A 26,293-nucleotide genomic window follows, 5' to 3' on the forward strand; every position below is an offset into this window, starting at 1 on the left:
TAGACCAAAATTAATTATTTTTCACATTGTTTTTAGACACATGTCTTCTTTGAGGGGATACACAGCCAGTAATTGGTATGAGAGCTGCAATCTCTATCCCACAGTCCATTATGGCTTTAGAATTCTGTGCTGCACTAGGCTCAGAGCACATGTGATAATTAGCATTCTTAATGGTTGTGCAGAATCACTGTTACTGTTCAGCTTTGCTTAAAAAGTTTATAGGAGATCTTGACTTTTCATTAAAAAATTATGAAAACTTTTCAAGTTCTATCATATAGAATGTTAATTTTCAGAAATGATTTATAACAACAATTTCAAATGTCTGAGGTTGCCTTTTTAAAGAAAAATGTTATTAAGTGTCTTCAGTTTTATTATGATGTTACTATTTTATTATGTTGCTGTATGCATCCTGAATTTTGCAAGCAACTAAGGCTTTACTAAACAAAGTAGATTTCTTTTAATTGACCAAGTCATAGTTTCTATCCTATGAACAAGATTGCACATATGTGGCTTATAAATATCTTGAACATAAGCATCTTGATTATTAAATCAGTGGGGAAAAGCTTTTTCAGAAAATATTTTCTGAGTGTTATAGAACAACATTACATTTATAATTTTGAGAAAGAGGGAGTACATTTTCATTGGCCAGCAATAGCCAAAGGAAGATCCGGGCCAAAATTAGGAGCCAAGATTGCAATTTAGGACACCCATGTAGTGACAGGAACCCAATACTGCCACCTCCCAGGTTCTGCAGCTGGGATCAGAGTTGAGTATTGAACCCAGGCACTTAGGGGATACAGGAGTCTTAACTAGTGGGCCAAATGCACTCCCAGCATTTTGTTTTGTTTGTTTTAAGATTTATTTATTTGTTTGAAAGGCAGAGTTACAGAGAGGCAGAGGCAGAAAATGAAAGAGAGAAATCTTCCATCCACTGGTTCACTCCCCAAATGGCCGCAACAGCTGGAACTGTGCTGATCTGAAGCCAGGAGCCAGGAGTTTCTTCCACTGCATTCCCAGGCCATAATGGAGAGCTGTTTCGGAAGTGGAGCAGCTGGGACTTGAACCAATGCCCATACGGGATGTCAGCACTACAGGTGGCAGCTTTACCTGCTATGCCACAGTGCCAACCCCATCATTGTTTTATGTAATACAGTTTGGTGACAGGAAACCTATTGGGCTTCACACTGGTATTGGGTAAAATGTTCAATATATACTGAGAGGGAAGATCTTAAAAGTGCAAAATCATGATGGTCAGTATCTTCAGTTTTCTTTCTTTTTCAAAAACTTATTTATTTCAAAGGCAGAGTTACAGAGAGGGCAGGGAAGAGAGATCCTCCATCTGCTGGTTGACTTCCCCCCTCCTCCCCACCATGGCTACAATGGCCAGGGCTGGCCAAAGTCAGGACCCTGGAACTCCAGCTGGAACTCTCACAAGTAATTGGGCCATCATCTGCTTCTTTCCCAAGAGCCTAGGCAGGGAGCTGGATTAAAAGTTGAACAGCCTGAACTCGAACTGGTGCTCCTATGTGATGCTGGCATTACAGGGCAGCAGCTTAACCACCCACTCCTTCTTGACAGTCACTCTCCCTCCACACCCTCTAAACACACTCTCCCATCCCCACATACACTTTAGGTATCTAGGTCGGGGAGATACTTGTCCACTAATTTATTAACTGATTACACGTTACTGTGGATTTTCTGCCAGTGTGTCAATTTCATATTGACAAATATTTAGTTAGAATTTAATGACTTCCATATTCTAGCCTCCTGATTATATATATATGTGTGTGTGTGTGTGTGTGTGTATATATATATATATATATATATATATTTCCTCTATAGTATCCCTACAGCTGGTAATGAGGTTCTGTAAAATAAATCATTGGAATGTATGCTTTTGGGTAATAGGAATTTCTGATTTATGGTGTACATTTGGTGAACAAATACAAAATAGAAACACACACACAACATTTCCTGTATTGTCAGATCCAATAAGCACAATGAAGTGACTTGAGCCCAAATTAAAATTTATCCATTGGCTCTTTCCCCTGTAACAAAATTAATTAGATTGCAGATCCGTTGCTTGAGAAATGATAGCTATTGGACCCTCTTTAGCCTTCACTTTCAGGATTGAGCTTGCCTCTGTCTTTTAAGTTTTTCTGCAGATTCACTGTTGTGGTCATGAAACATTTTTCCTCCTTTGCCGTCACTGCCTTCTCCTCCCAGGGCTTCCATCCTCCAGGAGCTTGCTTACATTATGTATATCTTTTCTGTTTTGCTTGTCAGTTACCCTCTTTCTCCAGGTACCTCCATCCTTTAGGAAAATGGTCAGCCTTTTGCTCTCTTCAGAAGTACATTCTTTGACTTCTCTCGCTTCAAATTATTATTCCATTTCCTTCTTTCTTTTCTCTGCCAAAATTCTCAAAAGAATCATTTATCCCCACCCATGTGTTTGTATTCTTAGTCCCTACAGTTAGCCTTTGGCTCCTGGAGTCCCTGAAATTGCTCTCCTGGTTGCCAATCTGCCTTTTCTTAACTCTGCAATAACATATATCACTATTCTTGATCTCTCTAGAACTCTGCCTTTTTGGGGGCATTGATTACGTGGTTGACCTAAGAAACTTTAGAAAGTCTTCTCACGTGGCTCACTAGGCTAATCCTCCACCTGCGGCGCTGGCACCATGGGTTCTAGTCCCGGTTGGGGCGCTGGATTCTGTCCTGGTTGCTCCTCTTCAGTCCAGCTCTCTCTTGTGGCCCGGGAAGGCAGTGGATTGGCACAGCATGCCGGCCGTAGCGGCCATTTTGGGGGGTGAACCAACAGAAGGAAGACCTTTCTCTCTGGCTCACTCTCACTAACTCTGCCTGTCAAAAGAAAGAAAGAAAGAAAGTCTTCTCAAAGCCCGAGATTCTGAGTGCCCTTTTTGCTTTTTCTCTTAGCACTGCTATTTTGTGTTTTCCTCCCAAAATCAGGAACCATCAACTACTATGACCCCAGGTGACTTTTATGCCTGACTTATGGAGTGGTTTTGTTTCAATTACCTAGACAGGTATAAAGTCAGGAAGTTTTACATAAGCCTAATTTCTAGTTTTCCTTAAAAATCAAGTACAGGCTTTAACACAACCATTATGACACCAGTTAAGAAAGCTGCGTCCCATACTAGAGTGCCCAGGTTCAATTCCCAGCTCCTGACTCCAGCTTCCTGGTTGTCAGCCCTGGAAGGCAACAGTAATGGTTGAAGTAGTTGGGCTCTTGCTACCGACATGAGAGACCTGGATTGTATTCCCACCTCCTGGCTTTGGCCTCAGCCATTTGTAAGCATTTAGAGGGTGGAAGTCCACTTTTCTGTCTCTCTGTCTGTCTCTCTCTCTCTCTCTGTGTGTGTCTCAAATAAATAAAGATACAAAAAAAAAAAAAATTAGCTGATACTGCCAGGCAGTTGCCCCTTGGAGGGAAGCAGAAACTCCCAGTTCACTAAGTGCACCCTCTATTCACTGTTGGTCTCTGTCGGGCCTTCTTCATTCACCGATCTCACGTGCCCAAGCTCTGCAGACCTGTGAATTTGCACCTCCTACCCTTAATGTTAGAAAATATTATACTGTTTTCTAGTTTCTCTTTTCTTCTGAGTCTGAAATGTGTCTCTGTTCCCTCTTTTCCCCCCATCAAATTCTGTGCCTGGCTTATAATATCACTCAAACAACAAACGATTGTGGGGCTGGCGTTGTTTTGTAGTGGATTAAGTCAGCACCTGCAAACCACACTGCATGGGTACCGGTCCAAGTTGCAGCTGCTCACTTCCCATCCAGCTGCAGGCTCCTGGCTTCAGCCTGATGTAGCCCCAGCTGTGGCTGTCACTTGTGGAGTGAGCCAGTGGAGGGATGATTCTCTCTCCCTCTCTGCCTCTCCCTCCCTCTCTCTCCCTCTCTCTCTCTGTAACTCTGCAACTCTGCCTTTCATATAAATAAAAATAAACCTTAAAAAAAAAGACTCCGTTAGGTTTTATTCTAGTGACTGATGATCTAAGGGCTCTATACTTAACATAGACTTCTTTGCCTAGTGGGTATTTTGAATGGGATATTTTTGTTTTGGGTTAAGAGAAGGTGTTTATACTCACCTAAGCATACCACTGTACAAATCATTAAGTTAAACTTCATGTTACATGTGAGAAATCAGAGGCACATACAAGACAAAGCAAGTTAGTGGTTAGCTGGGACTCTTCTGATCAGTAAGAATAACTCATATGGTGCTTTATAGGTTACTAAACACTTCAGTAGCCGGCGCCGTGGCGCAGTAGGTTAATCCTCCACCCGCAGCGCTGGTATCCCATATGGGCACTGGTTCTAGTCCCAGTTGCTCCTCTTCTAATCCAGCTCTCTGCTATGGCCTGGGAAAGTAGTAGAAGATGGCCCAAGTCCTTGGGCCCCTGCACCCATGTGGGAGATCCAGAAAAAGCCCCTGGCTCCTGGCTCCTGGCTTTGGATCGGCACAGCTCTGACCATTGCAGTCATTTGGGGAATGAACCAACAGACGGAAGACCTTTCTCTCGGAAGCCAAACACCTGTCTTAGTAGTTCTTTTCTTTATTTCTCTCTCTTTCTTTCTTTTTTCTTTTTTTTAATTTGAAAGGCAGAGTGACAAGAGAGAGAGAAAGACAGATAAGGAGATCCATTGGTTCACTCCCCATATGGCCTCTGCTGGGCCAGGCAGAAGCAGGGAGCTAGAAACTCCATCTGGGTCTTCCACATGGAAGATTAGAACCCAAGAACTTTGGCCATCTTCTGCTATTTTCCCCGGCACATTAGCAGAGAGCTGGACTGGAAGCAGAATGGCCAAGACTTAGGCAGGTGTTCTGTTATAGGATTCCAGCGCTGCAGGCATCAGCTTAATCCACTGTACCACAACACAGGGCACCAGTTCTTTCTTTTTAAATTGGCGTGTAATATTCCATTGTGTGAATATACTGTAATTTATCTTTCCTCCATTCTACCAGACTTTGGCCAGGAAGAACATTGCTGTTATGAATTATATAGTACATGATTTTTGATGCATATAAACACTCACTTGGATGTTGAGTATATATTCCAAGTGGAGTTTCTGGACCACAATGTTGGTCACATACAGTCACATGCAGAAGCATGTGTGAGTATATGCAGGGACACACAGCATGGTATGGCAGAACTAGCAAACTGGCAGACCAAAGTTCACAGTTCTAGTTCTAACACAGCCATTAACTAACTTTGTGACCTTAACAGAGTGATTTTACTCCTACTAATCAATGCTTTGATGTCTCTTCTAGCTCACCATATATAATGCATAAGTTCACTTTAGCCAGACATGGTTCATTTTCTATTTTATTTCTGTTCTAAATAGCCTAGTACATCATTTCTGCACTTGATTTATAGACAGACAATAATATTTGTCAGAAAGATGTTGTCATACTTTAAAATTATTTCAGACTTCTTCTCAAGCAGCAGAAGTTAGTATTAAAAACAAGGCTCCTTTCTTCCTTTAAATATTCCAGAGAAAATCATAAAGACTATTTGGCAGAGGCATTAAATAAATCAGGCAGAAAGTTACAAGAAGGGTAACTTAACCTTTGGTGATGACAGGAACGCAAAGATCCAACAGTTTTTAATAGAATTTTGATAAAATTCATTTGTGAATGTTTGTCTGAGATCAGTAATGTGGGCTTTCTGTGACATTTATCTAACCATGACTTTTCAAGTGAGGAGTACACTCATCACCTGCAAAATAAATGTGTGTCCTAAAATACCTTTCTCCCAGCATTTCATAAGGAATTCTGGTGAGACAGGTTGGATACAAGGTAAAATTCAGTATTTTGGAGCCAAAGCAGGGACTAAAGAGATTTATTGATCTTAAAAGACTTATGTCCTTTTTTGAGTAAAAGCCTAAAATTAGGAAGAGTTTGTCTGAGAGGGCGAGTGTTTGGCACAGCTGTTAAGATGCTGCCAGGATGCCTACGTCCAGTTTCAGAGCACCTGGGTTTGGTTCCTGGCTTTGCTCCCAATTCCAGCGTCTTGCCAAAGCGCATTCTGGAAAAGCAGCAGGTGATGACTCCCGTGGTTTGGTCCTTGCCTCCCACGTGGGAGACTGAGTTCCTGATTCCCAGCTTTATCCCAGCTGTGTGGATATTTGGGAATTGACCCAACAGATGAGAGATCTCTGTATTTATCTTCCCTCTCTGTCTCTCTGCTTTTCAAATAAACAAACAAAAATTAAATGAACAAGAACTTGGCTTTGTGAGTCACTGGAAGTATAAATAAACAGGAGATCAAATACTGAATAGATATGAATAACAAAACCAGGCATTTTTAGAAATATTAAGAAAACTGGCTGGCGCCGTGGCTCAACAGGCTAATCCTCCGCCTTGCGGCACCGGCACACCGGGTTCTAGTCCCGGTCGGGGCACCGATCCTGTCCCGGTTGCCCCTCTTCCAGGCCAGCTCTCTGCTGTGGCCAGGGAGTGCAGTGGAGGATAGCCCAAGTGTTTGGGCTCTGCACCCCATGGGAGACCAGGATAAACACCTGGCTCCTGCCATCGGAACAGTGCGGTGCGCCGGCCGCAGCGCGCTACCGCGGCGGCCATTGGAGGGTGAACCAACGGCAAAAGGAAGACCTTTCTCTCTCTGTCTCTCTCTCTCTCACTGTCCACTCTGCCTGTCAAAAATAAAAATAAAAAATAAAAAATAAAAAAAAAAGTAATATTAAGAAAACTGTATATGGGTGTCCTCTTTGGTAAAGCATACATGGTGTTTTAAAAAGACAGGACTTATGTAGTTTTAAAGAGAAAAAAAAATTAAATGCTTTATTTGAAAAGGAGAGAGAGAGAGACATTATCTTCCATCCATTGGTTCACTCCCCAAATGACCATAACAGCCAGGTCTGGTCCAGACAAAAGCCTAGAACCAGGAACTCCAATAGGGGTTCCCCCAACGGCAGCAGAAGCCCAAGTACTTAGGCCATTTTTCCCAGTCTTCCCAGGAGCATTAGCTGGAAACTGGAATGGAAGCTGAGCAGCCAAGACTGGAACTGGCACTCAGAAATGGGATGTCGGTGGCATATGCAGTGGCTTTAACCGCTGTGTTGCAACACTGGTCCAGAGGGAACAATTTAATGAAAACTAAGTCAGATACTCACTATTTTATATGAAGGTTTACAGATGAATCAGTGCAGCTTTTTAACACTGGAGAATATAAATAGGAGATTTGAAAAGAAAATATTTTAATTTGCTCACTTAGGTGTTCCTGAACTAATTGTTTTTTGGCAAGAGGCAAATAAACACTTTAAATAAATATGTATTATAAAAGTAACATTTGTTTCATTATTTTAAAAAAGCAAATAAATAATATAGACTATTATAAGAGTAAAAGGCCCCAGGCAGTTCCTCACATCTGTCTCCTTTCTACTCCTTTCACCGATCTGTCTACATTTACAAGTTAGAACATATCTTTCCTTAATATTTTCTATATGGATGTTGTTATATATGCATCTACTTCATTATTTTTACTTAATTAATTTTTAACATGAGTGAAACCGAGCAGTATATATCATTCTTTCCCTTAGTGCTATCTTGTGAATAACTCTCCCTTTCAATACGGACAGGTTGATTGCATAGTTTCCACTGTGCAAGGATACTTCAAAAAGTTCAAGGAAGGTGGAATTAAAAGCTGCTTATTTTTGTGCAAAAAAACTTTGAGGTGGTTCCACAATGGCAGAGTAAGGAGGGAGCTTACTGCTCTAGCCCAGGAGGAGATAGTTTTTAAAAAGTAGAGATAATGTAGTCTCAGGGAAGAGTTAGAGGAAAAACAGCAGAGGAAACTCCACTGAAATTAGAGGGACACGGTGGACCCGTGTGGAGTACATGGGCACCCATGGTTCAGGACTCCAACAGCTGAGAGCCTGTGCAGCAGGGCTGGAAAGTGAGGTGAGATGAGACTGCAGTAGCCCAAGCCACTGGCGAAAAAGCGGCAGGAAGAGCCTAGAGGGAAAGAGGCTTGAAGCCCTGTGGGGGAAAGCATACCAGTCAAACTAGAGGAGGAAAAAAAAAGTAGAGTGGGCACCATTATGGACATACGTAATAGCTGTGCCAGCTCGGGTCTGCCCCCGGCAATCAGCCAAGTGGAGACTCCTGACTCTGGTGGGGAGAAATAACAGGGGGCTAGGAGCTTGTGACTGTGTAAAGCTTCTGAACAAGGACTGTGAAAAAAACTGCGGGTGTATGGGAGGAATCGTGGTGTGGCTGGGACTTTGAGCAGTCTCAGTGGGAGACGCCATAAGCTCAGGGGTTCCTGATTACCTAGTGAGAGACATTGTGCGGGAATCTGAACTTACACTGAGGACTGCACAAATCCTTTGTGTGGCCCTTGGGACAGAGCAGATGAATATTATACCCACAGGGGCTAGAGCTCAGGCATCAGTCTCCACTGAGGAGAAGAGCTCAACTGAGCAGAATATACTTGACTTCTGATTAAAAAAAAAGAGAGAAGATCTAACATGCCAAACCTGGGTGTCACCTTAGACATGTCCTTAAGCCTGGGGAATGAATAGAGCACTCTGGTCACAATCACTACAAGCCTCTAGAGATTCACTGAAAGCAGACATTCCACTTATCTACAGAGTCATAGCACAATGATAAAAACTACCACAGCAAAAAAGAAGGGGAAAGGGAAGGGGAAGGGGGGGAAGAAAAAGGAGGAGAAAGAAGAGGAGGAAGAAGGAAGAGGAGGAAGAGGAGGAGGAGGAAGAAGAAGCAGAAGCAAAAGAAGAACAAAGAAGAAAAAAGGAGGAAGAAGAAGAGGAAGGAGGAGGAAGAGGAAGAAGAAGAAGAAAGAAAAAGGAGAAAGAAGAAGAAAAGGAAGAGGAGGAAGAGGAAGAAGAATAAGAAGAAGGGGAAGAAAGGGAAGAGGAAGAGGATGGAGGAGGAGGAGGAGTAGAAGAAGAAACCACCTATGAGTAAATCCAAAACCACTGAACAACAAACACAACAAACCAAGAAACAAGAATAAGGAAGACAACATGATGCTCCCAAAAGAACATGACATTTCAATACTAGATTGTGAAGACAGTGAGAGACAAGAAATGCAGGAAATGGAACTCAAAATATTGATTATAAGATTATACAGAAGTAATCAAAAGCAAACACACAAACTACTGAAATCCATGCAGGATATGAAAGAAAATTTCTCCCATGAAATTGAGATCTTAAAGAGGAATCAAAATGAAATGAAGAATTCAATAGAACATGAAATTGAGATCTTAAAGAGAAATCAAAAGGAAATGAAGAATTCAATAGAACAAATAAAAAATGCAGTGGAGAGTCTTAAAAACAGAATCAGTGCAGCAGAAGGGAGAATACCAGACTTAGATGACAAAGCACAGGAAAGTATACAAACCAAACACAAGAAGAGGAAATTAGAAGACTAAAAAACATGTTGAGAATCTAAAGGATATTATAAAAAAAACACAAACATTCGGGTTCTAGGAGTTCCTGAAGGCATGGAGAGAGAGAAAGGATTAGAAGGACTTTTTAGTGAAATACTAGCAGAAAACTTCCCAGGCTTGGAGAAAGAAGGGATGTCCAACTATAGGAAGCACAGATAACTCCCAATAGACATGACTAGAAAAGATCCTAACTGTGACACACTGTAAGCAAACTCACCACAGTGAAACATAAAGAGAAGATTATGAAATGTGCAAGAGAGAAACACCAGATTACTTTCAGAAGATCTCCAATGGGACTCACAGCAGACTTATCATCAGAAATCCTACAGGCTAGGAGAGAATGGCAAGATATAGTCCAAGTCCTAAGAGAAAAAAACTGTCATCCCAGAATATTATACCCTGCAAAGCTCTCATTTGTGAATTAAGGTAAAATAAAGACCTTCCATAACAAACCGAAATTGAAAGAGTTTGTCACTGCTCATCCAGCCCTGCAAAAGATGTTTAAGGATACATTATATACAGAAACACAGAAATATGGTCAAAATATGAAAGAAGGTAAAGGAAGAAAATTTCTCAGTAAAAGGTCTAAGGAAGTCCAAAGTATAATTAGGAATATCTTTGGAAAAATAGCAGGGCAAAGTCATTTCTTACCAATAGTCATATTAAGTGTAAATGACCTCAACTCCCCAGTTAAAAGGCACAGAATGGCTGAATGGACTAAAAAATGAAACCCATCTATTTGTTGCCTACAGGAAACACATCAAGTCAACAAAGATACATGCAGACTGAAAGTGAAAGGGTGGATGGGGCCGATGCTGTGGCGCAGTGGGTTAACGCCCTGGCCTGAAGCGCCGGCATCCCATATGGGCACCGGTTCTAGTCCCAGCTGCTCCTCTTCTGATCCAGCTCTCTGCTATGGCCTGAGAAAGCAGTAGAAGATGGCCCAAGTCCTTGGGCCCCTGCACCCATGTGGGAGACCCAGAAGAAGCTCTTGGCTCCTGGATTAGGCTCGGCGCAGCTCCAGCCATTGCGGCCATCTGGGGCGTGAGCCAGTGGATGGAAGACTTCTCTCTCTGTCTCTACCTCTCTCTATAACTCTGTCCTTCAAATAAATAAAATAAATCTTGAAAAAAAGAAAGTGAAATTTCGGTGGAAAGTGAAAGGGTGGAAAAAGATATTCCATGCCAACAGAAACCAAAAAAGAGCTGGTGTAGTCATCTTCATATCAGATAAAATAAACTTTAACATAAAAACTGTTAAAAGAGACAAAGAAGGGAACTATATAATGATTAAGGGATGAATTCAACAGGAAGATGTAACTATTATAAACATATATGCACCTAATTACAGGGCACCTGGCTATTTAAAAGAAATGTTAAAGGATTTAAAGGGAGACTTAGACTACAATACAATAGTATTGGGGGACTTCATTACTCCACTTTCAGCAATGCACAGATCAAACAGACAGAAAATCAATAAGGAAACAGCAGATTTAATTGACTCTATAGATCAAATGGACCTAACAGATATCTACAGAACTTCTCATCCTACAGTTGCAGAATACATATTCTTCTCAGCAGTGCATGGAACTTGTTCTAGGATTGACCACATACTAGGCCATAAAGCAAGTCTCACCAAATTTAAAAAAATCGAAATCATACCATGCATCTTCTAGGACCACAATAGAATGAAGCTGAAAATCAGCAAATCAGGAATCTCTAGAGTATATGTAAACACATGGAGACTGAAAAACAAGCTCCTGAATGAACATTGGGTCATAAAAGAAATCAAGAACTTTTTGGAAACAAATGAAGATGACAATACAACATATCAAAACTTATGGGATACAACAAAAGCAGTGTTAAGAGGAAAGTTTATAGCAATAGGTGCCTACACCAAAAAACTGGAAAGCTACCAAATAAATGAGCTATCAATGCATCTCAAGGATCTGGAAAAACAACATAAACCAAACCCAAAACTAGTAGGAGAAAAGAAATAATTAAAATTAGAGAAATCAACAGAAATGAATCAAAATAAATAAAAAAGATCAGCAAAATGAAGAGCTGGTTTTTTGAAAAAATAAATAAATAAATAAACAAAATCACACACCATTGGCCCAACTAACCAAAAAAAGGAGATAGAAGACCCAAATCAATAAAATTAGAGATGGAAAAGGAAATGTAACAACAACCACCACAGAAATAAAAAGAGTCATCAGAAATCACTACAAAGAGTTGTATGCCAATGAACTGGGAAATCTAGCAGAAATGGATAAATTCCTGGATACATAAAATCTACCTAAATTGAGCGATGAAGACATAGAAAACCAAAACAGACCCATAACTGAGACAGAAATTGAATCAGTAATAAAGGCTCTCCCAACAAAGAAAAGCCCAGGATCAGATGGATTCACTGCTGAATTCTACCAGACATTTAAAGAACCAACTGAAATTCTTCTCTAGTTACTCAAAACCATTGAAAGAGAGGGAATCCTCCCAAATTCTAAGAAGGCAGCGTCACCTTAATTCCTAAACCTGAAAAAGATGCAAAAGAGAAAGAGAAATGCAGACCAATTTCCTGATGAACATAGACACAAAACAAAATTCTAGCTAATAGAATCCAACTACACATCAGAAAGATCATTCACCCAGACCAAGTGGGATTTATCTCTGGTATGCAGAGATGGTTCAACATTCACAAATCAATCAATGTGATACACAACATAAACAAACTAAAGAACAAAAACCATATGATTATCTCAATAGATGCAGAGAAATCATTTCATAAAATACAACATCCTTTCATGATGAAAACTCTAAGCAAATTGGGTATAGAAGGAATATTCCTCAACACAATCAATGTAATTTATGACAAACCCATGACCAGCATTTATTGAATGGGGAAAAGTTGGAAAAATTCCCACTGAGATGGGGTACCAGACAGGGATGCCCACTCTCACCATTGCTATTCCATACAGTACTGGAAGTTTTATTCAGAGCCATTAGGCAAGAAAAAGAAATCAAAGGGATACAAATTGGGAAGGAAGATGTCAAACTATTCCTATTTGCAGACAATATGATTCTTTATTTAGGGAATCCAAAGAACTCCACTAACAGACTATTGGAACTCATAGAAGAATATGGTAAAGTAGCAGGATAAAAAATCAGTACACAAAAATCAACAGCCTTTGTATACACAGACAATTCCACAGCTGAGAAAGAACTTCTAATATCAATCCCATTCACAATAGCTACAAAAAAAAATCAAATACCTTGGAACAAACTAACCAAGGATGTCAAAAATCTCTACAATGAGAATTATAAAACTTTAAAGCAAGAAATAGAAGATAACCAAAAATGGAAAAATATTCCATGTTCATGGATTAGAAGAATCAATATCAAAATGTCCATTCTCCCAAAAACCATTTACAGATTCAATGTGATACCCATCAAAATACCAAAGACATTCTTCTCAGATCTAGAAAAAATGATATTGAAATTTATAGAGGCACAAGATACCTCGAACAGCTAAAGCAATATTATACAACAAAAATAAAGCCAGAAGCATCACAATAACAGATTTTAGACATACTACAGGGCAGTTATAATCAAAACTGCCTGTTTTTCTTTTTTGTATTGGTACAAAAACAGATGGGTAGACCAATGGAACAGAATAGAAACGACAGAAATCAATCCGAACATCTACAGCACTCCACAACAACAAAACAAATAACCCACTTAAGAGATGGGCCAAGGACTTAAACAGACATTTTTCCTCAAAAGAGGAAATCCAAATGGCCAACAGACACACAAAAAAATGTTCAGGATCACTAGTCGTCAAGGAAGTGCAATTCAAAACCACTATGAGGTTTCACTTCACCCCAATTAGAATGGCTTTCATACAGAAATCAACAAACAACAGATGTTGGTGAGGATGGGGGAAAAAGGCACACTAACCCACTGGTGGGAATGCAAAATGGTAAAGCCACTATGAAAGACAGATTGTAGATACTTCAGAAATCTGAATATAGCCCTACCATATGATCCAGTCATCCCACTCCTCAGAATTTACCCAAGGGAAATTAAATTGGCAAATAAAAGAGTTATCTAAACTTCCATGTTTATTGCAGGTCAATTCACAATAGCTAAGACATGGAGTCAACCTAAATGCTCATCAATGGAAGACTGCATAAAAAAATTATGGGATATGTACTCTATAGAATACTATACAGCAATAAAAAAAAATGAAATCCGGTCATTTGCAACAAAATGGAGGAATCTGGAAAACATCATGCTGAGTGAAATAAGTCAGTCCCAAAGGGACAAATATCATATGTTCTTCCTCATCTGTAACAACTAAGTACCTAAAAGGAAACCTGTAGAAGTGAAATTGACACTATGAGAAGCAGTGACTTGATCAGCCCTTGTCCTGACTGTCAAGGAACAGCTTACTATTTTATTCTTTTTAGTATCTTTTTTTCTACTTAATACCATTGATTGACCTCTTACTTAACACAGAATTATTCTTAGATAAAATTGATCCCTGTTAAAAATAAGAGTGGGAATAAGAGAGGGAGGAGATGTACAGTTCAGCACATGTTCCCTTGGACTTACCCCTAAAGGTAAAGCTAAAAATTTGCCATGGGACTCTAAATCCTATTAAGTTGGCAGGTATCAATGGCTTCTTACTAGTTAAAGTGATCAGTTTAAGTTCATCAGTGATCATAAAGATAGGAATAAGTGTCAAAGAGATCACATAAATAAGACCAGTGTCTGCTAATAATAATAGATAGGATTAAAAAAGAGAGAATGCTCCAACATGGGAAGCAGGCCACACAGCAGACTCATAGAATGACAAATGCCCTAAGTAGCACTCTGGCCTCAGAATCAGCCTTTAAGGCATTCAGATCTAGCTAAAAAGCCCATGAGAGCATGTCAGGCATAGAAAGCTAAGTCACTATGGCAAAAAATGACCTACGTGAAAGATCTCTGTGAGTGAGATTCCAGTGGAAAGAACGGGCCATCAAAGAAGGAGGTACCTTTCTCTGAAGGGAGAAGAGAATTTCCACTTTGATATGGCCCTGTCTAAATAATGTTGGAGTTTGTGGAGCCAGGAGGCTTCCAAAGCCTTGGCAGCTAATGACAAGAGTCTCAGGTGATCACTGACATCATAAATAAGAGTGTCAGTTGTTAAGTCAACAACAGGAGTCATTGTGCACTTGTTCCCCATGTAGGATCTCTGTCTTTAATGTGTTGTACTATGAGAATTAATGGTAAAACTAGTCTTCAAACAGTACTTTATATTTGTGTGTCTGTGTGGGTGCCAACTGTCGAAATCTTTACTTAGTATTGAGTTGATCTTCTGTATATAAAGATAATTAAAAATGAATCTTAATGAAGAACAGAATGGGAGAGGGAGTAGGAGGTGGGATGGTTTGGGGTGGGAGGGTGGCTATGGGGGGAAGAACTGCTATAATCCAAAAGTTGTACTTTGGAAATTTATATTTATTAAATAAAAGCTTTCTATAAAAAAAATTTGAAACTCATGCATATGGTGAGTCTTCAAAACATCATGGAAAAATGTATATTTTGAAGAAACTATGTATGGGTTTCAGGTTTTTTTTTTCCTCTACCAAAATAAATGTATCTTTTAATTTCATTTTTTCTTGAGTATTTTGGAGTAACTTCATATAGAGATGTCATTATTTAATCCTCATGTATTTTGGCATCCTTGTGCATGCACATTTATAGAGTAAGCTTCTAAAAGTGAAGCAGTTTCATCAAAGTGTAAGTTTAAAAATATTCCTGGAGAATGCTGCCAAATATTACTCCAAAAATGGTGTCAATTTTTACCATTTCCAATAATGTATAAAAGTCCCTGCTTCCCCCACAATGTTAGGTGTTATCAATAATTTTTGAGCTTCTATTAATTGGAGAGAGAAGACACTATATTATATTGTTTTAATTTAAATTTCTTTATTATTGAGAATATAATGTATTTTATTTTTTGAGGATTTGCTTATTTTCATTCTCTAGCTATAGTTCTACTGGGTTTTTTCATCAATTTATATTATAAATACTATATATATATAATCTTTCAAGTGATCTTTAAATAATATAATATCTATGTATGTGTATGTCTACCAAGTTAAAAATATTGTTGTAATGTGTTTTTTAAGTTATAAGATTTTTATAAATGAATGTTTATTTTATGAGCCAAGTTTTAATCTTTTTAATTACGGCATCTTCATTTAACAACATGTTTAAAAAAAACTTTTTTTTTTAAAAAAACTCACTTAATTTCAATATCTCAGTGGTTCCTTCTTTCCTGCCTTCCTTTTATTTTTGATATCTCAGTCCTTGAAACACATGACCAACTGGTTTTGTGTGAAGAATAAAGTGGAGAGAGCAGTTTGTTTATTCCACATCATCCATCAGTTGGTCCATCGCCATTTAAATAGCAGTCAGTCTTTTCTTCACTGATGTGAAAGGTGACCCTTAGAAAGCTGTGTTTTACATGTTGCACTTCAACAATCTGATGCATGTCTGGGTCCAGTATTCCTTTATCTCAGAAAATCAGACAGTCGGAAGAAAACAAGTGAATGGATGCTATGGAATAGAAACTCATGCCTATTTACATCCTCTTAGCAGATAGAAATGCTTTGCCTCATTTTTACATAATGGCAATGAGGAATTTCTATTCCCACTGATCTTCTATTTTGCCCTACCATTCAGGTAATAAATAAGATTTTAGTTGTTGGATAACCTAAATATAGAGCTAGCTCAGTCTTCATTCAACTTACATACATACTACCTACAGTAGAGGAATGATTTGAAAGACTGAAGGGATTACTCAGGAGTCTTTTTAAATTAGTAAAATGGTCTCCCTCAGGTGGCAGCTTCATTTAGGTCTCTGTAAACATTGCTGAGTGAATAAAACTACGGGTCTCTTAGAGCTATAGAGGGAAAGAAGTACTGTCTCTGGACCAGCACTGTGCAACTGAAACGTATCATGTGAGCCACACATGCAGTTCTCAATTAGCTAGTAGCCACATTTAAAAAGATGAAAAGAAACAGGTAAAATTAATTTTAATACTATGCTTTCTTTGGCTCAGTAGATATAAAATATAATCAATCAATGTAAAAAATTAAATCCAGTGTGTATGGTGAACTCACACCACGGCTCAGCTGGCACTGGCCACCTTTCAACCTGCTTAGGAGTGATGAGTGTATCTGTCGGGCTCTAGACGCTGCATGGCTCCTGAGGAGAAAGAAGCTGCACAAGGTGGCTATGTTCCCGAGGTGCAGCAAGCCCAAAGAACTTGCTGAGCGGAGAAAAGACTGAAACTACTCCCTGACCTCCTGAGCCCTGAAGCAGTTCACTGGTTGACAGCAGGACAACAAAGGTTACTCACTGAAGCAGCAGTGCAGTGAGCAGCAGGGGCTCTTAACCTCACCATATCCTGCCACCGGGAAAGAATTTCAGAGCCACTGCCTTGCTGCACTTGGCTAAGGAGATTAAACATCAGTGATGTAGCTTCTTGCTTATTGTAATTACCTTCACCTGTGTTGTCTCTAGCTGGCAAAAAACAAACCAGAATTTTCTTTTTCAGTTTTCTAAATTTGAAAAGGAAGGTAAAGATGGATTTTAGCTTTGCTATCTGAAAAAAGCAGTGTTAGAGAAAACTTCAGGCAAAGTCCTGAATTTGAAGTCAAAAGGTTTCTGTTAAGGCAAGTCTTGCCAGTTGAACCACTTAAATTCTTTGAACCTTGCTTCTTTGGTGAACCATTTAAGCTTATGGCTTCAAATTTCCTTAGCTGTATAAAATGGGGGAGATAATATCAATTGTGTTTATAGGTTGAAGTGTTTTGTTTTTTTTTTAAGATTTTATTTATTTATTTGAGAGGTAGAGTTACAGACAGTGAGAGGGAAAGATTGTGTTTAAGATACTGTTTGGGTTCCCACATCCCATATCAGAGTGCCTAGGTTTGACTCCGCTCTGCTCCTGATTCCAGCTGCCTGCTAATATGCACCCTGGGAAGCAGTAGGTGGTGGCTGAAGTATAGGGTCCCTACCACCCATGTGGGAGAACTGAATTGGGTTCTCAGCTCCAAGTTTCATCCTGGCCTTGCCCCAGCCATTGCAGGTATTAGGGAACTGAACTAGCAAATGGGAAATCTCTTTTTGTCTCTTTCTCTCTCTCTGCCTTGTAAATAAATTAATTAAAATTTTTAAAAAGTAATAATAAATTTAAAAAGAAAGAACGAACTAATGCTTCATGAAGTGATATGGAGAAGCTCCTAAAATCATATTGTTGAGCAAAAGTAGCCAAACATAAGTTACAGGAGTAGGTATTGTGGTGCAGTGAGTTAAGCCACCATCTTGGACACCCATGTCTCATATCAGAGTGCTGGTTGGAATCACGCTACTTTGCTTCCAATTCAGCTTCCTATTAATGCGCCTGGGAAGGCAGCAGATAATAGCCCAAGTACTTGGGTCCCTACCACCCACATGGAAGAGTTCCTGACTGCCAGCCTTAGCCTGGCTCAGCCTGGGCTGCTGCAGGCATTTGGAGAGCGAACCAGCTGATAAAGATTTCTCTCTCTCTCTCTCTCTCTGTCTGTCTCTCTCTCTCTCTCTCTCTCTCTCTCTGTCTCTTACTCTGTCTTTCAAGTAAATATATAAATAAATTTTTGATAAAGAAATGCTAGAAAGTACTTGTATTTTTATGTCTGTTGATGAGGTCCTTAAAGGCAGAGATCATTTCTGTGCAGCTATGGGTCTTGCACACTCAGTATGTTACTTAGCATGTAATAGGTGCTCAAGGTATATTTATTTTAATGGAGAGTGTATGGTGTGGAAGAAGTCACAAAAGGAGCACCCAGTATTTTTCTAATGAGAAAAACAGCAGAAAATGTAAGGAATAATACTTCAATTCTCAGATGTTTTTACCAGAGTACAGCATATGGAAAGCTGAAATGTTAGCACTATGTTAACTGTAACTGACACTTGGCTAGGTATGACTGTGATGAGGCTACGGTAATATTTCACAATATTTCAAAATTGACACAGCTAATAGAGCCTCTGGTTTGACCCCAGAATTAATCTAAACATGTTATCAGATAGTTTCTACAATTCATAGTTTTGGCCTCGATGAGGAAGAGATCGTCACAACCTATTCCACTACTTCTTACTCAATAGAACTGGAATGCTGTGTTGATTGGTAAGAGGCTTTTGAGGGTTGGTGTCTTGTCTAAGTAAGTTTATTATGGAACAAGGCATTCTCTGGCTCCCTTTCCTCTGCCATTTTTCATTTCATGAGGGTGATGAGTTTGGAATGGGAGAAATTAAGTAACTCTTTAGTCTGTTTCACTTCCAGATCCTTACACCCAACTTGTGTATGGATGGCACATGCCGTCTACTAGAGCTGTACCCTTAGAGCCAGCCCCACCATCATAATAAAACACTACTTTGCTTCTTTTGGGCACTTAATTATCCTGGGACCACCCAGAAGGTGGGATAACTGTAGCTAAGTAGAATTTTTAAATTCTGAATCTCCTGCTGTAAGAGGGCCATCCTTTGATAGCATCTCATTCCTTCATCCCTAATCATATACCACAAGTCTTTATGATCCTCTTGTTCTACCATTGGTTCTTTAGGTAATGATAGGTGTTATTCTGGTATTAGTGCCTATTACTCTTGAAGGTTTATTATGTGAAAAAAACCCTTAAGTCAGAAAAACAGATTCACTCATGTTTGAAAAAGATGTATCCTACTGATTATAGATCAGACAGGCCACCTGACTGTGGGTCCCCAGGGAGCCACAGGAACAAATTGTCAGTCAATTTGTAATCATCTTTAGAAACCCTGGCTGCTGAGCAGCAATTATCACAGTTTTGTAAGGAGCCTTTTGTGCTGAAGCAAGTTTATTTCCTTACATATTGACTAGCAGAATTTCCCTTCTCCTAGTAGGCTTGTCTCATGAAGACACAGTTCAAACAGCTTAGGTGGGTGGGAAAAACGTTACAGGATGTTATTTTATATAAAGACATTTGTGGAGTGCTGAATGTGTAATGCTAAGGTGGAAAAAAATTTCTATTTTCCTTAATATTACCTAAATTACCTTTAAAAGTTTATTGTTTTTCCTCTCAGTTTTTTATAAAGGGTTACATTTTGTCCTCAGTGTTTTCCCATTATTGTAGTATCTTGTAAGTTTTATGTAGCTTGTTATCATTGAGGCTTTCCGGAAATGTTTTATTTTACCTCTGGGAAAGCAGAAAGCTTGTGTTCTTTCCTTTCTTGCTGATGTTATCAGCCCAGTGCACAGATTTTGACCCCTTGTACTCTTACTTTACACTGGAGCTTTTCAAATTCATTGAGTTAGCTTGCCAACAGGATTTGATTTTCTGTCTTACCCTATTAATGATTTAAAATTAACGTATATTTGAAGACAACTGACACAATGATATGACAAAAACATAATGAATTTTTACTGGGGTGGGCCTTTAGCTTAATGGCTAAGGCACTCACGTCCCTCCTTGGAATACCTGGCTTTGGTACCTGAGGTTTAAACCTTGCTCTGGCTCCTGACTCCTGCTTCCTGCCAGTGCAGACTCTGGGAAACATCAATGATGGCTCCGGTTGTTGGTTCCTGCTGCCCAAATGGGAGGCCTGGGTTGTGTTCCTAGCCCTTGGCTTCGGTCCCAGACCAGCCTCAGCTGTTGTTGGCATTTGGGGAGTAAACCAATGGATCAGAGTTCTTTCTCTCTGAAAACTCCCCAACCCTAATCTCTGTCTCTCAAATTAATATATTGTTAACAATACTTATTTATTTGACAGCCAGAGTGTCAGAGAGAGGGGGCGGGGAGAAGACACAGAGAAAGAGATTTTCCATCTGCTGGTTCATTCCCAAAATGACCACAATGGCCAGGACAGGCCCAAAACCAAGCCAGGAGCCTGGAACTGCATCTGGGTCTCCCATGTAGGTAGTGGGGCCCCAAGAATTTGGGTCATCATCTACTGTGAGAAAGAATCCCTACCAACATTTTTGTGAGGTCCCCCCAAAATACATGAAGATCTTAGATTAACTTACCTTGAAATACGTAAGTTAATATGGAATGGCTCCATTCTTTGCCTTCTGCAAGGCATTCAGACAAATACAGTTTGAGCATCCCTCATCCAAAATGCTTAGGACCAGAAGTGTTTCAGATTTCAGAGTTTTCACATTTTGGGATATTTTCATAGACTTTCCCAGGTGACCATCCCTAATCTGGAAATCTGAAACCTGAAATTCTGAATCAAATATCAGAGCATTAGAGATTTGGGGTTTTCAGATCAGGGGTACTCAACTTGAATACCTTTTTGATTACTCTTTTCTAAGTTTCATTACTGTAGTAAACATTCATTTATAACTGGAAAATTTATTTATTTATTTATTTGACAGGTGGAGTTAGACAGTGATAGAGAGAGACAGAGGGTCTTCCTTCCACTGGTTCACCCCCCCCCCCCAAAATGGGCAAATTTTAAAAGTAGAAAACAATTACCATTTTAGTCTTGCATTGCAATATTTTTAAAGTATTTATTTGGAAGGCTGAGAGAGAGGGAAAGACACAGAGAGGGAGGGATCTTCTATCCTCTGGTTTACTTCCTAAATGGCTGCAACAGCCAAGTCTAGTCAAGCTGAAGCCAAGAACCAAAAATTCCATCCGAGTCTCCCACATGAGTGGCTGGGGCCCAAGTACTTGGGCCATCATCCACTGCTGTCCCTGGCACATTAGCAGGAAGGTAGATCGGAAGTGGAGTAGCAGGGACTTGAACCAGCTCTCCAATATGATGGTATGCTGGCGTTGCAAGTAGAGGTGTAACTCACTGAGCCACAATGCCAACGCATTTTATTGATTTACTATCTTCTGTGAGATAGATATGATGACATTTCAGTACCAAGCAAAAAGACACCTCACATGGAGAAAATATACTTACATATGTAACCTTTAAAGTGAGGACTTTAAATTTTAAATGAAATGTTGACAGTAAACTTCAGCAAATCGTTGAGAGCCATCTAACCTTCTAGTGTCGATTTCTTGGTTGCCTTCACAGTTTAACTCGGCTGCTAAGCAGCTGATAGAATGGGATAAGCCTCCTGTGCCGGGAATTGATGCTGGAGAATGCACCCCTGCAGCAGCCCAGAGCAGCACCGCCCCAAAGCACTCCGACACCAAGAAGAACACCAAAAAGCGGCACTCCTTCACCTCTCTCACCATGGCCAACAAGTCCTCGCAGGCATGCCAGCACCGCCACTCCATGGAGATCAGCCCCCCTGTCCTCATCAGCTCCAGCAACCCCACAGCGGCCGCGCGGATCAGCGAGCTGTCCGGGCTTTCCTGCAGTGCCCCTTCTCAGGTAAAACCCTCAAAAAGGATTTCTGCCATAGAAGGATCTCCTCGCAAACAGGTGTGTCCTTTAGGTGAAAACTAGTTTATTTTGAGCTTCTGAAGATTGTAGCTTTCCCAGGAAGCAAAGACTTGATGCATTTTATAGGTGGAAATGGGGAGAAGGGAAAGTGTAATAGTGTCAACCCAGCATGGACCACTCCATCATTCTCAAAGGAAACATCAGAACGTACAAGACTATTTAAGTAATACCTACCGCCAGTACTAGTAAAGCTAATGATACTTTTTACCAAGCAATCATTCAGTTGTTCAGAGTTGTCTTACGGTGCTGCTTTGGGAGATCTTGCCAGCTAAAATGTTTTCTCTACCCTAACTTAAGGCCCTGTGGTTGAAGTTCATCAGGTTGCAGCTGCTTGCATCTGTGTAACTTACCATGATATTTAGGGCTGTCAGAACTAGAGAAAAGGAAGAGAAAGGTTGAAAAGAAATGTTTAAGTGAGAAATTGGCCTCCCATTTTTTTTTAAAGCTTATTAATTCATCAAGACTTTGGACTCACTTAAAAAATAACTATACATTATTCTTGCGTTAAAATAATAGATGATTGTGTTAAAATTAAAGATGATTGGGAACATGCATTAATTCATTTTTAAAATGTGTATTCAATACCTTATTATACTGTGTATACCTCGGGCCTTAATTCTCAACTATAAAACAAGCCTAATGGTGGCCTTGCCCAAGCCACAGGGCTGCTGTCGTTATCCACTTAGGTAACAGCTGGATTTTCACACCTTAAAGGTCAGAGAGCCTAGTCCAAAGGCGCTGACACAACTGGGAGAAGTTTCTTTTGTGTCTCATGTTTCATTTTTAAAGTGAATGTAGATTTTACATTCCACTCCACAATATAGCTGTGGGATTCTGTTTCTTTAAATAAAATGAAGTTATTTTCTTTGAAGAAAGAAATGAAGGGGGAGAGTAGCAAGGGAAGAAAGAAGAAAGGGGGGAGGGAAGCAGGCAGGCAGGGAGACAGACAGGAAGACATACATGGAATTCTTTCCCTTGAAAAGAGGGAGCAAGACGTGCGTGGCCCTGGGCCCCCAGAAGTACAGTTTTTGGTATTCATAGCCCGGTTTTATTACAGGTTGTTTTTTCTCAGTCTCACTTATTTGACCCTGCTCCATCAGATTCATATTTCTTGTGTGAGTTAAGTGCATTCACTTTCTGAATAAGATTATGGTTTTTCAGGTGGTGGAACAGTTCTCTTATTGAGAGAGGTAGGACATATGCACACACTCACACAGTCGACTAGAATGTGAGTGCAGTGAGGGCAGGGGTCTGTGTTTTTGTTCATTGATAATATTGCAAAGGGAAGACATACAATAAACACTCAAAAAACATTTGTTGAATGATTAAGTCAACTGAAAAATGGGTGGAGGGGGGAGCCCTGCTATTTTACTTGTAACTAATCACACCATGTGCAACATAGCTGTGTATTACAGATCAGAGTAGGAAGTGCCGAGTGCATTGAATCTAGAAAGGTTTAGAACAGATTTTTTTTTCCCCCCACAGGCAGAGTGGACAGTGAGAGAGAGAGACAGAGAGAAAGGTCTTCCTTTTGCCGTTGGTTCACCCTCCAATGGCCGCCGCAGCTGGCGCGCTGCGGCCGGTGCACCGCACTGATCCGATGGCAGGAGCCAGGTGCTTCTCCTGGTCTCCCATGGGGTGCAGGGCCCAAGGACTTGGGCCATCCTCCACTGCACTCCCTGGCCACAGCAGAGAGCTGGCCTGGAAGAGGGGCAACCGGGACAGAATCCAGTGCCCCGACCGGGACTAGAACCCGGTGTGCCGGCGCCGCAAGGCGGAGGATTAGCCTAGTGAGCCGCGGCGCCGGCCTAGAACAGATTTTTGACTAAAGTTCTGAAGGAGGGACCTGGTAAAGACAGCCATTCTGTGCGACCTAGCAGCACTTCTACAGTGATGTGTGCTTAAAGTGAATGACAAACATCTGCCAAGGATAACTCAGGGAGGGAATGGCTCTGAACGAAAGGACAGTGATCTTTCGGCAGCAGGGAAATTTCAAAGAGAAAGGAAGATAAAATGAACATTTGCATTTTCTGTAGAGAACTGTGCAGTCAGGTGTGAGCATGTGTGATGCTGCTGCGTCAGAGCTGGGAATGAAGACTGCAGAAGTAGAGCTATTTTTGTTTGGGTTGGAGTAGCTTAGGAAACAGGCTCTTTCTGTGTTCCATTAAAACAGTTTATCTTTCAGCCATTCCACCCCTCCTCCCATAGCTGAGTTCCTTCTGTTTTCAATGGTAGTGTGTTGCCTTAGGGAAGAAATATTTCTAGATGGGGCTGGGAGATGTTTGAAGTACTGCCTGCTTTCTCCAGCCTTGGTTTACAGAATACACTGCTACCAAGGGCACTGTGTACGTTGGAAGGAACCATAGTCCACAGTCAAGTATTGAGTATATGTAGTATATGAGAAGTGCAAATGCTCTCCTAACCATGTAGTTCAGTGACTGTGGGAAAGTGGCTCTTGTGAAACTCTAAGATAAAGGATCCTGCCTTCTCCCTGACCCCACAAAGCACCTATCAGTAGATTCAAGTGAGCCCCATTGCTGTGACTGGCCTGATTTTCATCTTCTTTCCCTGACCTATGCTCACCTTTATCTTCAATGTTCTTTCCTTTTATTTTTTACTGTTCATATATACATGAATTTCAAAATATTTTTAGACCAAAATAAGTTTATCCATGAATTATCTAAAGTACTCTTGTTATTAGGATTGGCTTTGTATGCATTTATTGGGAAATCAAAAGTAGAAGGCCTAAAAGAAGTTATAATTAATTTTTTTTGTCATCTGCATGAAATCTAGACATAGGCAGTTGTGTGCTATATGATGACACCACAGGATTGTTAGGGACCTAAGCACCTTCCAGATCACCTTCCACCATGTAGGTAATCCTTATCCTCATGCTTCTGGGTTGCTATTACAGATCTCACTCTCACATCCAGATTTCAGGCAGCAGGATGGTGAAATGGACACAAGAATGGAGCACTGGGCTTGCTTGCTGTTATAGTGAATTGCTATTGAGTGGTGACTGAGTGTTCAGATACATAAACTGGAAGATTGTTGATAGGCTGTGCTGTCCAGGTGGGTCACCAGATCAGATCGATGTGCATGGATGACTGTGATTAATATCTGTAAATGCACATGACTGTGCAAGCAACCAAGACATTTTGTGTGCTCCTCTGACCACACCTACGGTATTTTTTTGGCCTCTGGCAGCTGGAGGAGTGATTCATTCTGAGTGTTCCTGTGGCCTTTATACAGTGCCAGTGGCCTCAGGGAAAATGAGGGCCCACCCATGCCCATTTGCTTTCCCCAGCCTTTTTCTGCTCTACATTTAACCCTTTCTTATAGAAAAGACTGAACTGATTTTTGCAGTTCTATGAGGAAAAGATGAACTCAGCAGAATTTCGGGTTGGCCCTATACAGGGCATTCATTCTGGGCTGGTCTACTTCGTTCTTCTGGTTTTAGTCCTTCTTTGGTAACTTCTCTTCCTTTGCCCAGCCTCATGTTAAAGTGGTGCTTACAAGATTCTCCTTGTGCTGTGCTTCAGGCCTGCAACTCCAGTGGCAAGGACCTTGGGGAGCCTCTGTTCCCACTCTTCGTGGGGCTCCAGAGATAGGAAGTGACTTACCCCAAGACGATTAACAGAGAATTATTCTGACTCCCACTCTGGGGCTTTTAGAGAAATATCAGTCAGTAAAGAAATCTCAGGTATTTGTAGGGAGAGGCCCAGAAGCTGTATTTTGGTGAGTTGTTTTTTTCTGCCCCAAAGTTTCCTTGATAATCATGGCCACTTTGCAGTGGACTTCATTGTGCCTTCTAAGAAGGCCTCCTCTTTTCTGCGATGCAGACTTAGAAATGTCCTTTGCGAAGGTGTATAAATAGATTTACCGGGAAAAATAACGGAAGACCATGATTTTTATCCTAGAATGAAAAACTAGTGTGTTTCCCATTAGAAATTGAATTTTATTCACAAGAGAAACAGAAAATGCGAGTTTGGGGAGAAACTTGTTAATGGCACCACTGGATCTACTTAAATTCAGGCCTTAAGTTCCTTCAATAAATGGGATAACATGCACAAATGTACTTTACAAGATGGGGGATTCCATGTATAACACAGATGTGTGAAACAGATCATATGATATGGTTCGGATTATCCCTGGCCTTTGTAGGGCCTAACTCAGGCCCTCTGCAAATCAATCATTAAGCTTTTCTTTGCCTTGATCATCTTTTTCTTAATTTATAGGAATTAAGGAAACTTTGCTCAGTATTACATTGTTATTGTAAAAAAAATCCTAGCGTTTTTGAATGTATCATTGTCTCCTTGGGGAAAGAAGATATCAACCAACCACATTGCTTCTGTTCCCAGTG

At 40.4% G+C, this 26,293-nt stretch overlaps 1 protein-coding gene across 3 annotated transcripts in view; it reads left to right on the forward strand.

Moving 5' to 3' along the window:
- Positions 1-26,293, forward strand: part of SH3RF1 (SH3 domain containing ring finger 1) — a 199,986-nt gene that overhangs the window by 139,290 nt on the left and 34,403 nt on the right. For all 3 annotated transcript variants that reach the window (XM_062213278.1, XM_062213279.1, XM_062213280.1), the window contains one exon: positions 21,556-21,858. In XM_062213278.1, the coding sequence (XP_062069262.1) occupies positions 21,556-21,858 (303 nt within the window). The remainder of the gene's footprint in view (positions 1-21,555; positions 21,859-26,293) is intronic.

This window comes from Lepus europaeus, chromosome 16 (assembly GCF_033115175.1).
Source record: "Lepus europaeus isolate LE1 chromosome 16, mLepTim1.pri, whole genome shotgun sequence".
NCBI classification, from domain to species: Eukaryota; Metazoa; Chordata; class Mammalia; order Lagomorpha; family Leporidae; genus Lepus; species Lepus europaeus.